The 13,682-nt window shown below is 40.6% G+C and overlaps 1 protein-coding gene across 7 annotated transcripts in view; it reads left to right on the forward strand.

Moving 5' to 3' along the window:
- The first annotated feature begins 11,455 nt into the window (after positions 1–11,455).
- APOOL (apolipoprotein O like) overlaps positions 11,456–13,682 on the forward strand; it is a 106,288-nt gene continuing 104,061 nt past the window's right edge. For 3 of the 7 annotated variants that reach the window (XM_086386249.1, XM_086386248.1, XM_086386255.1), the window contains exon 1: positions 11,602–11,720. Coding sequence is in view for 4 of the 7 variants with exons in the window: in XM_086386251.1 (XP_086242377.1) it covers positions 11,558–11,572 (15 nt within the window). In the remaining 3 variants the exon portion in view is untranslated. Of the gene's footprint in view, positions 11,573–11,601; positions 11,721–13,682 lie in introns of those variants that run through there. The other 4 variants (XM_086386251.1, XM_086386250.1, XM_086386253.1 and 1 more) reach the window with 2 other exon arrangements.

Raw genomic sequence — 13,682 nt, forward strand, 5'->3', positions numbered from 1 at the left:
GGGCCGAGGTTTATAACATTGTACAGGAGGCAGGGATCAAGACTATACCTAAGAAAAAGAGATGCAAAAAGGCAAAATAATTGTCTGAGGAGGCCTTACAAATAGCTGAGTAAAGAAGAGAAGCTAAAGGCAAAGGAAAAAAGGAAAGATATACCCACTTGAATGCAGAATTCCACAGAATAGCAAGGAGAGATAAGAAAGTCTTCCTCTGTGATCAATGCAAAGAAATAGAGGGGAGGAGAGGGTGAAATGTATAGAAAGAGTAACATGGAAACCTACATTACCATATTGTAAAAGAGATGGCCAATGGGAATTTGCTGTATGACTCAGGAAACTCAAACAGGGGCTCTGTATTAATCTAGAGGGAAGGAGATGGGAGGGAGGTTCAAAACAGGGGGGATATATGTATATATATGGCTGATTCATGTTGAGGTTTGACAGAAAACAACAAAATTCTGTAAAGCAATTATTCTTCCATTATTATACAGGAAGCTTGGGGCTGGTGCACTGGGATGACCCAGAGGGATGGTATGGGGAGGGAGGTGGGAGTGGGGTTCAGGTTGGGGAACACGTGTACACCCATGGCAGATGCATGTTGATGTATGGCAAAACCAATACAATATTGTAAAGTAAAAATAATGATAATAATAATAATAAAATAAAATTTAAAAAAAGACAATTTAAAAAAGATAAATAAATTAAAAAAAAAAAAAAAGAATGGCAAAGACTAGAGATCGCTTCAAGAAAATTAATGATACCAAGGGAACATTTCATGCAAAGATGGGAACAATAAAGGACAAAAACAGTATGGATATAACAGAAGCAGAAGATATTCAGAAGAGGTAGCAAGAACACAGAAGAAGTATACAAAAAGAATCTTCATGACCCAGATAATCATGATGGTGTGATCACTCACCTAGAGCCAGACATCCTGGAATGTGAAGTCAAGTGGGCCTTAGGAAGCATCACTATGAACAAAGCTAATAGAGGTGATGGAATTCCAGCAGAGCTATTTAATATCTTAAAATATGATGCTGTTAAAGTGCTGCACTCAATGTGCCAGCAAACTTGGAAAACTCAGCAATGATCACAGCACTAGAAAAGGGCAGTTTTCATTCCCATCCCAAAGGAGGGCAATGCCAAAATATGTTCAACCTACTGCACAATTGCACTCATCTCACATGCTGGCAAAGTAGTGCTCAAAATTCTCCAAGCCAGGCTTCAACAGTATGTGGACCATGAACTTTCAGATGTTCAAGATGGGTTTACAAAAGGCAGAGGAAGCAGAGATCAAATTGCCAACATCTGTTGGATCATAGAAAAACCAAAAGAGTTCCAGAAAATAATCTACTTCTTTATTGATTATGCCAAAGCCTTTGACTGTGTGGATCACAGCAAACTGTGGAAAACTCTTCAAGAGATGGGAATACCATACCATCTAACCTGATAAGTCTGTATTCAGGTCAAGAAGCAACAGTTAGAACGGTACATGGAACAAAAGACTGGTTCCAAATTGGGAAAGGAGTATATCAAGGCTGTATATTTATCACTCTGCTTATTTAACTTATAAGGAGAGTACATTACGCAAAATGCCGGGCTGGATGAAGCACAAGCTGGACTCAAGATTGCTGGGAAAAGTTTCAATAACCTCAGATATGCAGATGACACTATCCTTATGGCAGAAAGCGAAGAATAACTACAGAGCTTCTTGATGAAAGTGAAAGAGGGGAGCGAAAAAGCTGACTTAAAACTCAGCATTCAAAAAACTAAGATCATGGCATCTGGTCCCATCACTTCATGGCAAATAGATGGGGAAACAATGGAAACAGTGAGAGACTTTTTTTGGGGGCACAAAATCACTGCAGATGGTGACTGCAGCCATGAAATTAAAAGACACCTGATCCTTGGAAGAAAAGCTATGACCAAACTAGACAGCATATTAAAAAGCAGAGACATTACTTTGCCAACACAGATCTGTCTAGTCAAAGCTATGGTTTTTCCAGTAGTCATGTATGGATGTGAGAGTTTGACCATAAAGAAAGTTGAGCGCTGAAGAATTGATGCTTTTGAACTGTGGTGTTGGAGAAGACTCTTGAGAGTCCCTTGGACTGCAAGGAGATCCAACCAGTCAATTCTAAAGGAAATCAGACGTTAATATTCATTGGAAGGACTGATGCTGAAGCTGAAACTCCAATACTTTGGCCACCTGATGTGAAGAACTGACTCACTGGAAAAGACCCTGATGCTGAGAAAGATTGAAGGCAGGAGGAGAAGGGGACAACAGAGGATGAGATGGATGGATGGCATCACCGACTCTATGAATATGACTTTGACCAAGATCCAGGGGTCAGTGATGGACAGGGAAGCCTGGCGTGCTGCAGTCCATGGAGTCACAAAGAGTTGGACACGACTGAGTGACTGAACTGAACTGAACCGATATGGACTCCCATTGAATTCACTCTGGGATGATCTATTATTGAGTAACTGAGAATGAGCACGGGGAGATCCACTGAATAAATAATCTTCCCTTTCTTCCCACTGTCAGACTGTCTTATGACAATCGATATAGCCTCTCAAAGAAGAGATTGTGATATTGAACAGTCAGTTGTTTTCATTCCAAATTGTGGTAGGCCCAGGGAACACACACTTTTGTTGACTCACTTCTTCTGAGACTTAATTGCCTTGGGAATGTGCTCCCTAATAAAGTAGCAACATATAAACTTTATCTCAGGCTCAATGTTCTGAGGAATGCAAGCTAAGGAAATATCAGACTGAACCATACACATCTTGTACATGAATCCTGTACATGGGTCAAGAGACATGTGCAAAAATGTTTACAGCAACATTATTCACAATATTGAGTAACTGGAAACAACTCAAATGCCCATAAAAGTATAACATCAATAGATTTTAACATTTGAGAAAAGAAGTCAAGCACAAAGGGGACCTACAATATGATTCCACTTACATAAGGTTCAAACATGATAAAACCAATATATAGTGCTAAAAGACACTCTAGTATTTATCTTTAGAGTTGATGGTAGGTACTGACTGAGAGTGAGCACAAGAAAGGAATCTGGAGTGCTGAAAATGTTCTATTTCTTGATCTGTGTGCAGTTGCTTGAATGGGTATACTCTATAATAATACCAGTTTATACACTTTTCTACAAACAGGTTATATTTCAACTTTAAAAGCTTAAATGATTGTGATCTCACTTGTTCATTTTTACTTGTTGTCTGTGCTTTTGTTGTCTGTGCTTTTGTTGTCAGACAATCCATGGAATGGGAAAATATTTGCAAACCACATATCTGAAAAGGGTTAATTTCCAAAAAGCATGAGGAATTCTATAATTCAATAGCCCCCCAAAAATGTGCAGATTTAAAATGGGCAAAGGACCTAAATAGACAGTTCTCCAAAGAGAACATGTCAATGGCCAATAAGTATATGAAAAGTGCTCAACATCAAATATCATCAGACAAATGCAAAATCACAATGAGGTAGGTAGTCTTTTCACATCTGTTACAATGGTCATTACAAAGACAGAGAGAGAGGGAAGGAGGGAAGTCACTCAGCCTTCTTTATAGTCCAACTCTCGCATCCATACATGACTACTGGAAAAACCATAGGTTTGACTAGATGGACCTTTGTCAGCAAAGAGATGTCTCTGCCTTTTTTTTTTTTTTTTTAATATGCTGTCTAGGTATCTCATAGGTTTTCTTCCAAGGAGCAACCCTCTTTTAATTTCATGACTGCAGTCACCATCTGCAGTGATTTTGGAGCCCGGGAAAATAAAATTTGTCATTGTTTCCACTTTTCCCCATATATATGCCATGAAATGATGGGATTGGATGCCATGATCTTTGTTTTTTGAATATTGCTTTAAGCCAGCTTTTTCACTCCCTCTTTCACTTTCATCAAGAGGCTCTTTAGTTCCTCTTTGCTTTCTGCCATTAGAGTGGTATCATTTGCATATGTGAGCTTGTTGATATTTCTCCTGACAATCTTGATTCCAGCTTGTGCTTCATCCAGCCCAGCATTTTATATGGTGTACTCTGCATATAAGTTACACAAGCATGGTGACATGATTACAGCCTTGATGTTCTCCTTTTCCAATTTTGAAACAGTCCATTATTGTTCCACGTCCGGTTCTAACTTCTGCTTCTTGACCTGCAGACAGGTTTCATAGAAGACAGATAAGGTGGTCTGGTATTTCCATCTCTTTAAGAATTTTCCACAGTTTGTTGTGATCCACACAATCAAAGGCTTTGCTGTAGTCAATAAAGCAGAAGTAGATGCTTTTCTGGAACTCTCTTGCTTTTTTGATGATCCAACAGCAGTTGGCAATTTGATCTAGTTCCTCTGCCTTTTCTAAATCCAGCTTGTACATCTGGAAGTTCTCAGTTCATATACTGCTGAAGCCAAGCTTGAAGAATTTTGAACATTACCTTGCTAGTATATGAAATGAGCACAATTGCATGGTAGTTTCAACATTCTTTTGCATTGCCTGTCTTTGAAATTGGAATGAAAACTGACTTTTTCCAGTTATGTGGCCACTGCTGAGTATTGCAAACTTGCTGGCATATTGAGTGTAGCACATTAACAGCATCATCTTTTAGGATTTGAAAGAGCTCTGCTGGAATTCCATTACCTCCACTAGCTTTGTTCATAGTGATGCTTCTTAAGGCCCACTTGACTTCACACTCCAGAATCTCTGGCTCTAGGGTTATATGTGTCATGAAGATCTTTTTTGTATAGTTCCTCTGTGTATTCCTGCCACTTCTTCCTAATCTCTTCCACTTGTGTTATGTCCTCGCCATCTCTTTCCTTTATTGTGCCCATCTTTGCCCAAAATGTTCCGTTGGCATCTCCAATTTTCTTAAAGAGATCTATAGTCTTTCTCCTGTGGTTTTCCTCTATTTCTTTGCATTGTTCACTTAAGGAAGCTTTCTTATCTCTCCTTGCTATTCTCTAGAACTCTGCAACCAGTTAGGTTTATCTTCCCTTTTCTCCTTTGCCTTTTGTTTCTCTTTTTTTTTCAGCTGTTTGTAAGATGTCCTCAAACAACCACTTTGCCTACTTGCATTTCTTTTTCTTTGGCATAGTTTTAGTCACCACCTCATGTACAATGTAATAAGCCTACATCCATAGTTCTTCAAGCACTCTGTCTACTAGATCTAATCCCTTGAATCTATTGTCACCTCCAATGTATTATCATAAGGGGTTTGATTTAGGTCATACATGAATGGTCTATGAGTTTTCCCTACTTTCTTCAATTTCAGCCTAAATTTTGCAATAAGGACCTCATCATATTAGCCATAGTCATTGCCATATCTTGTTTTCACTGACAGTATAAAGCTACTCCATCTTGGCTGCAAAGAGTATAAACAATCTGTTTTTGGTTTTGACCATTTGGTGATATCTATGTGCAGAGTCATCACTTACATTTTTGGTAGACTGTATTTGCTATGACCAGTGCATTCTCTTGTTACCCTTTGCCCTGCTTCATTTTCTACTCCAAGGCCAAACTTGCCTGTTACTCCAGCTATCTCTTGACTTACTACTTTTGCATTCCAATCCTCTATGATGAAAAGGGCATGCATATTTATTTTGTGGAGCATCCTTAACTGTGTTGCCTGCATCCTAGCCTTCACTGATCCCTGCTGATGTTTCTGATCCTATGTCTCCAGAATTTCTCTTAATTTGGCTTAATGGCTAATATCTTTAAAAATTATTTTATATTTATTAATGTTAGCTAAAATTGCTAAAAACTGTAGCTTATAACTAAGATTTATAGAAGATGTAAGCAGATGGACATGGATGGATTGGAGCCCAATAAGCAGACTTTGTAATAAGGAGACTTTGTAATAATTACAATTTGTTGGAACACATGCTTTTAGACAACAAAGCCTGGAATTTATTGTTGATTAGTTCTTCCTATTTAGATTCTCTTGCTATCTTGGTTCCTGACATTTTAAAGTTCTAGTTATTTAGCTTTACATTTGATTCAATTATTTGTCTAAAATAAGTTCCATTTTTGCTTATATCATCCAGAGCTGGGCTTTGTTGCCTGACAATAAAGAATGCGAAATAATACAGAAATTGGTATCAGGCTGAAGTAATTTTAGAAACACAAAGAATCAGTCTTTGAGTTTAGCTTTTAAAATCTCAGCATTTTTGATCATGTGAAGTAAAGGGGCTTTGCTTTCTTTAGTATGGCTATAAAAAGTCACTGAGGTTTACCATATGTCTTGGGGAAATTTTTTAAAGTTGCACATACTTTTCTTCTCACCTTCAGTTTAGTTCAGTCGCTCAGCCGTGTCTGACTCTTTGTGACCCCATGAATCGCAGCACGCCAGGCCTCCCTGTCCATCACCATCTCCCGGAGTTCACTCAGACTCACGTCCATCGAGTCATTGATGCCATCCAGCCATCTCATCCTCTGTCATCCCCTTCTCCTACCCCCAATCCTTCCCAGCATCAGGGTCTTTTCCAATGAGTCAACTCTTTGCATGAGGTGGCCAAAGTACTTGGAGTTTCAGCTTTAGCATAATTCCTTCCAAAGAAATCCCAGGGCTGATCTCCTTCAGAATGGACTGGTTGGATCTCCTTGCAGTCCAAGGGACTTTCAAGAGTCTTCTCCAACACCACAGGTCAAAAGTATCAATACTTTGGCACTCAGCTTTCTTCACAGTCCAACTCTCACATCCATACATGACCACAGGAAAAACCCTAGCCTTAACTAGACGGACCTTTGTTGGCAAAGTAATGTCTCTGCTTTTCAATATGCTATCTAGATTGGTCATAACTTTCCTTCCAAGGAGTAAGTGTCTTTTAATTTCATGGCTGCAGTCACCATCTGCAGTGATTTTGGAGCCCAGAAAAATAAAGTCTGACACTGTTCCCCCATCTATTTCCCAAGAAGTGATGGAACCAGATGCCATGATCTTCATTTTCTGAATGTTGAGTTTTAAGCCAACTTTTTTTTGTTGTTGTTGTTGTTTCAGATAGCATTTATTTAATACCTAATGCATGCATCATACTATTCTCTTTTTTTTGTAGATTTTTTTAAATTTTATTTTATTTTTAAACTTTACAGTATTGTATTAGTTTTGCCAAATATCGAAATGAATCTGCCACAGGCATACATGTGTTCCCCATCCTGAACCCTTCACCCTCCTCCCTCCCCTCCCCTCCCTCTGGGTTGTCCCAGTGCACCAGCCGCAAGCATCCAGTATTGTGCATCGAACCTGGACTGGCGACTCTTCCATACATGATATTATACAATGTTTCAATGCTATTTTCCCAAATCTCCCCACCCTCTCCCTCTCCCACAGAGTCCATAAGACTGATCTATACATCGTTGTCTCTTTTGCTGTCTCGTACACAGGGTTATTGTTTCCATCTTTCTAAATTCCATATATATGCGTTAGTATACTGTATTGGTGTTTTTCTTTCTGGCTTACTTCACTCTGTATAATAGGTTCCAGTTTCATCCATCTCATTAGAACTGATTCAAATGTATTCTTTTTAATGGCTGAATAATACTCCACTGTGTATATGTACCACAGCTTTCTTATCCATTCATCTGCTGATGGGCATCTAGGTTGCTTCCATGGCCTGGCTATTATAAACAGTGCTGCGATGAACATTGGGGTACACGTGTCTCTTTCAGTTCTGGTTTCCTCAGTGTGTATGCCCAGCAGTGGGATTGCTGGATCATAAGGCAGTTCTATTTCCAGTTTTTTAAGGAATCTCCACACTGTTCTCCATAAGCCAACTTTTTCACTCTCCTTTTTCACCTTTATCAAGAGGATTTTGAGTTCCTTTTCATTTTCTGCTATAAGGGCAGTGTCATCTGCATATCTGCAGTTATTGATCTTTCTCCGGGCAATCTTGATTCCAGGTTGTGCTTCTTCCAGCCCAGCGTTTCTCATGATGTACTCTGCATAGAATTTAAAGAAGCAGGGTGACAATATACAGCCTTGATGTACTCCTTTTCCTATTTGGAACCAGTCTGTTGTTCCAGTCCAGTTCTTACTGTTGCTTCCTGACCCGCATACAAATTTCTCAAGGGGCAGGTCAGGTGGTCTGGTATTCCCATCTTTTTCAGAATTTTCCACAGTTTATTGTGATCCACACAGTCAAAGGCTTTGGCATAGTCAATAAAGCAGAAATAGATGTTTTTCTGGAACTCTCTTGCTTTTTCTATGATCCAGCGGATGTTGGCAATTTGGTTTCTGGTTCCTTTGCCTTTTCTAAAACCAGCTTGAACATCTGGAAGTTCACGGTTCACATATTGCTGAAGGCTGGCTTGGAGAATTTTGAGCATTACTTTACTGGCGTGTGAGATGAGTGCAATTGTGTGGTAGTTTGGGCATTCTTTGGCATTACCTTTCTTTGGGATTGGAATGAAAACTGACCTTTTCCAGTCCTGTGGCCACTGCTGAGTTTTCCAAATTTGCTGGCATATTGAGTGCAACACTTTCACAGCATCATCTTTCAGGATCTGAATTAGCTCAACTGGAATTCCATCACCTCCACTAGCTTTCTTCGTAGTGATATTTTCTAAGGCCCACTTGACTTCACATTCCAGGATGTCTGGCTCTAGGTGAGTGATCATACCATCGTGATTATCTTGGTTGTGAAGGTCTTTTTTGTGCAATTCTTCTGTGTATTCTTGCCACCTCTTCTTAATATCTTCTGCTTCTGTTAGGTCCATACCATTTCTGTCCTTTATTGAGCCCATCTTTGCATGAAATGTTCCGTTGGTATCTCTAATTTTTTTGAAGAGATCTCTAGCCTTTCCCATTCTGTTGTTTTCTTCTATTTCTTTGCACTGATCGCTGAGGAAGGCTTTCTTATCTCTTCTTGCTATTTTTTGGAACTCTGCATTCAGATGCTTATATCTTTCCTTTTCTTCTTTGCTTTTTGCTTCTCTTCTGTTCACAGCTATTTGTAAGGCCTCCCCAGACAGCCATTTTGCTTTTTTGCATTTATTTTCCATGGGGATGGTCTTAATTCCTGTCTCCTGTACAATGTACGAACCTCAGTCCATAGTTCATAAGGCACTCTGTCTATGAGATCTAGGCCCTTAAATCTATTTCTCACTTCCACTGTATAATCATAAGGGATTTGATTTAGGTCATGCCTGAATGGTCTAGTGGTCTTCCCTACTTTCTTCAATTTAAGTCTGAATTTGGCAATAAGGAGTTCATGATTTGAGCCACAGTTAGCTACTGGTCTTGTTTTCGTTGACTGTATAGAGCTTCTCCATCTTTGACTGCAAAGAATATAATCAGTCTGATTTTGGTGTTGACCATCTGGTGATATCCATGTGTAGAGTCTTCTCTTGTGTTGTTGGAAGAGGGTGTTTACTATAACCAGTGCATTTTCTTGGCAAAACTCTATTAGTCTTTGCCCCGCTTCCTTCCATATTCCAAGGCCAAATGTGCCTGTTACTCCAGGTGTTTCTTGACTTCCTACTTTTGCATTCCAGTCCCCTATAATGAAAAGGACATCTTTTTTGTGTGTTCGTTTTAAAAGTTCTTGTAGGTCTTCATAGAACTGTTCAACTTGAGCTTCTTCAGCATTACTGGTTGGGGCATAGACTTGGATTAATGTGATAATCTCTCCTTAAATTAAGTCAATGCCATCAGATGTAGCCACTTCTGACACACTGGCTTTTCTTTAATTGTTGCTACTTCTGCATGGAAGGTTCTTCCCTAAATTCCTTCAGGACTTTTCTCAAATGTCACCTTATCAGAATGCCTTTCCCTAATGTATTGAAACTCCATCCATAGTTTTGTCTATTAGATCTAGTCCCTTGAGTACATCAAGGCTGTTTATTGTCACCCTATTTATTTAACTTATATGCAGAGTACATCATGAGAAATGCTGGGCTGGAAGAAGCACAAGCTGAAATCAAGATTGCAGGGAGAAATATCAATAGCCTCAGATATGCAGATGACACCACTCTTACAGCAGAAAGTGAAGAGGAACTAAAAAGCCTGCTGATGAAAGTGAAAGAGGAGAGTGAAAAAGTTGGCTTAAAGCTCAACATTCAGAAAACGAAGATCATGGCATCCAGTCCCATCACCTCATGGTGCATAGATGGGGAAACAGTTGAAACAGTGGCTGACTTTATTTTCTGGGGCTCCAAAATCACTGCAGATGGTGATTGCAGCCATGAAATTAAAAGACACTTACTCCTTGGACGGAAAGTTATCACTAACCTAGATAGCATATTTAAAAGCAGAGATATTACTTTGCCAACAAAGGTATGTCTAGTCAAGGCTATGGTTTTTCCAGTGGTCATGTATGGATGTGAGAGTTGGACTCTGAAGAAAGCTGAGCACTAAAGAATTGATGCTTTTGAACTGTGGTGTTGGAGAAGACTCTTGAGAGTCCCTTGGACTGCAAGGAGATCCAACCAGTCCATCCTAATGGAGATAAGTGCTGGGTGTTCATTGGAAGGACTGATGCTGAAGCTGAAACTCCAGTACTTTGGCCACCTCATGTGAAGAGTTGACTCATTGGAAAAGATCCTGATGCTGGGAGCAATTGGGGGCAGGACGAGAAGGGGACGCCAGAGGATGAGATGACTGGATGGCATCACTGACTCAATGGACATGAGTTTGGGTGAACTCTGGGAGTTGGTGATGGACAGGGAGGCCTGGCGTGCTGTGATTCATGGGGTCATAAAGAGTCAGACATGACTGAGACACTGCACTGAACTGAATGGATTGAAATCAGTAAATTCACACCTCATCCCCATACTCTTTTTATTTTCCTTCATAGCACTTGGCATTTTGTAACATTTGTCTGTTTCTTTTATTCCTGGAATTGTAAGCTCCGTGACGGAAGGTATTACATTATTTTCTATTTTGAACAATTGCCTGGCACATAGTAGGCACTTAGTCACATGGTCTTAGACTGTATGAACTTGCCCACGTATTGTAGAAATAACCCGTTCTTTTTGTAACTAGTTATTTATTAAGGGGGGGCGTCCCTGGTGGCTCAGGGTAAACAATCCCCCAGCAGTGAGAGAAACCTGGGTCAATCCCTGGATTGAGAAGATCCTCTGGAGAAAGGAATGGCTACCTACTCCAGTATTCTGGCCTGGAGAATTCCATGGACCGTATAGTCCATGAGGTCGCAAAAAGGCGGACACGACTGAGGGACTTTCACTATCAGTATTTATTAAGGCAGCTGAACTTGGATTTTAAGTCCTCAGCTAGAAAAAATCTCATATCCCAGAAACAACTAACATAATGAAAAGTTCTGTACCCAGAAAAGTACCTTTCAAATGGTCTATGGAGAATATATTCTGAAAGGTGTTATCAGGGACGGCGACAATCAATTACAAAGTTAAATCATTTCTCCCCAGAAAGGACAAACTGCTGCAGCTTCCCAGAACAGCACTACAAGGGCGGAGAAAGGGCGGAGCCAGCCGGCGAGGGGCGGGACTGGCTGAGGCTAGTGTAAGTGGAATCTAGTTGAAATGTTTTGTCCCTTTCCGCTCTCCGTGCGACGACTTGGGCGGAGGCGGTCACAGCTATGGCAGCCCTTAGGGTAAGTTAAAAAAAAAAAAAAAATACCTTGCTTAGTTTCTGGAGTGCTGATAGCACTATAATAACCATAGAAGGGGTCCTCCTAACTTCAAAAAGGAGTCCCACAGCAAGAGGCGAGATGGAGATGAGGTTGCGAAAGAACTAGCAAGGTCAGGGAATCTTTAACCGGTTTGAAGCCTCAATACATCTGCCTAGGCTGCAGTCCATGGGGTCGCTAAGAGTCGGACAGGACTGAACGGCTTTACTTTCACTTTTCACTTTCATGCATTGGAAAAGGAAATGGCAACCCACTCCAGTGTTCTTGCCTGGAGAATCCCAGGGACGGGGGAGCCTGGTGGGCTGCCGTCTCTGGGGTCGCACAGAGTCGGACACGACTGAAGCGACTTAGCAGCAGCAGCAGCAGCAGCCTGGAACTGTACTCTCCTCAGTTCCCTGCTGTTGACTTTATACTGCGGTGGGGTGAAAACTGGGAAACTGCTGGGTGAAAATGGCCGCCTGGGCGACGAGCAGCAAACAGACTTGTGTCTTGAGCTGAAACAAAGAGAAAAAAAGCCTGGGCATTTGTCTGAGTGCATAGGGCGGAGCCTCACGACCCTTTGGAGGACTTCGTTCGAAAATTATTTCTGGTGAAATAGACCAGGATAGAGAGGTCTCTCCGCAGTGCGCGGGTTTGTATTCACTGCTGTTACTCTACGGGTTTGAATAACAAACCTGTTTCTTTTGAGTTCTGCAATGCGAAATGATCCTTTTACTTAGGAATCTGTACAGGAAGTGACCCAACTGTCTGCCAACTGCAGTTCCCTCAGTAAGTTTCAGTAACAGTAGTCGACAAAAATCTATGGGTAGATATTTGTAGCAGGTTTTAAGTGTAAAATGCACTCTTGCAGGAGATACAAATATGAATAATTCAGGCTCTATATCGGGCTTGATAAGCCGTTCTCACTTCATTTCTGCATTCATGCATGCGTGCATGCTGAGTCACTTCAGTCGTGTCCGACTCTGTGTGACCCCATGGACAGCACCCCACCAGGTTCCTCTCTGTCCAAGGGATTCTCTAGGCAAGAGTACTGGAGTGGGTTGCCATTGCTCTTCTCTTCTTCTGCATTCATAATTTATTTGAATTACTACAATACCCGTCCAACTGGACTCGCTGCCTCTAGCCTGGTTCTAATGGAATTCATTTTCCCCTGCACTGCCAGAGTACTAAAATGGCAATCTGATTATGTTCCTCCACTACTTAAAAATCTTTATTGGTACGCCATCATCTGGGCTCAGGTCAGACTCTTATGTGTCTAGAACAGCCCAGCCTGCCTTGCCTTTCCAGCTTCTTTTCCTATCTTTCAGGAACTCTCCTAACATCTGTACTTTTTCCCTGCTCTTTCTCTGGGTCTGAAGTGCCCTTTACCATCCTCATGTAGTTAGTTCCTATTCATATTTCACTGATTGATTTAACAGTGATTTGTGTACTGCCTCCCCATATGCTAAATGCAAAATGCCTTTTCCGAGATAGTGTCCCAGATCTCCCCAGTCTAAGTAACTCGCCTTTATGCTCCCAGAGGACCCTGGGCATACTTTTACCTTTGGACTTATCACACTGCAAGTAATAGACTATTTACTGTCTATTCTACCCTCCTAAATGATAAGCTACTTGAGAGCAGTAATTATATGTTAATTTTTTATCCTTAGTACTAAGCACAAGTATGACTTATATTAAGTACTCAATAAATTCTGCATGAATAAATACCAGGCAATGGAGATAAAAGAAATTAAGTTAAGCATTGTATAACAAATGATAATGATTCAAAGTAGGGGAAGTGCTTTGCCTCAGGAGAAGTAAAAAGTGATCTGAGGGTTCAGAAGAGAGCTCACACCTGGTTGAAGAGAATAAAGAAAGACTTCATGGAGGGAGTACAGAGAGAGATTGAGTGGTCAATGGTTAAAAAGCAAACCTGAAAAGTATGTTGTCACCAAAACCCAGAGAAGGAGACCGTTGAACAGTTTTTTGATTTGGCCAGTAAAAAGTCATTGGTAGCTGCCATTTATTAAGTGCTTACTACAAGGCTAGGCACCTTGCTAAAATACCTTGTGTATGTTTTTTCACTTAATTATCA

Source organism: Bos grunniens, chromosome X (assembly GCF_055505025.1).
Source record: "Bos grunniens cultivar Pamir isolate PY7600 chromosome X, Bosgru_T2T1.0, whole genome shotgun sequence".
Classification (NCBI taxonomy): domain Eukaryota; kingdom Metazoa; phylum Chordata; class Mammalia; order Artiodactyla; family Bovidae; genus Bos; species Bos grunniens.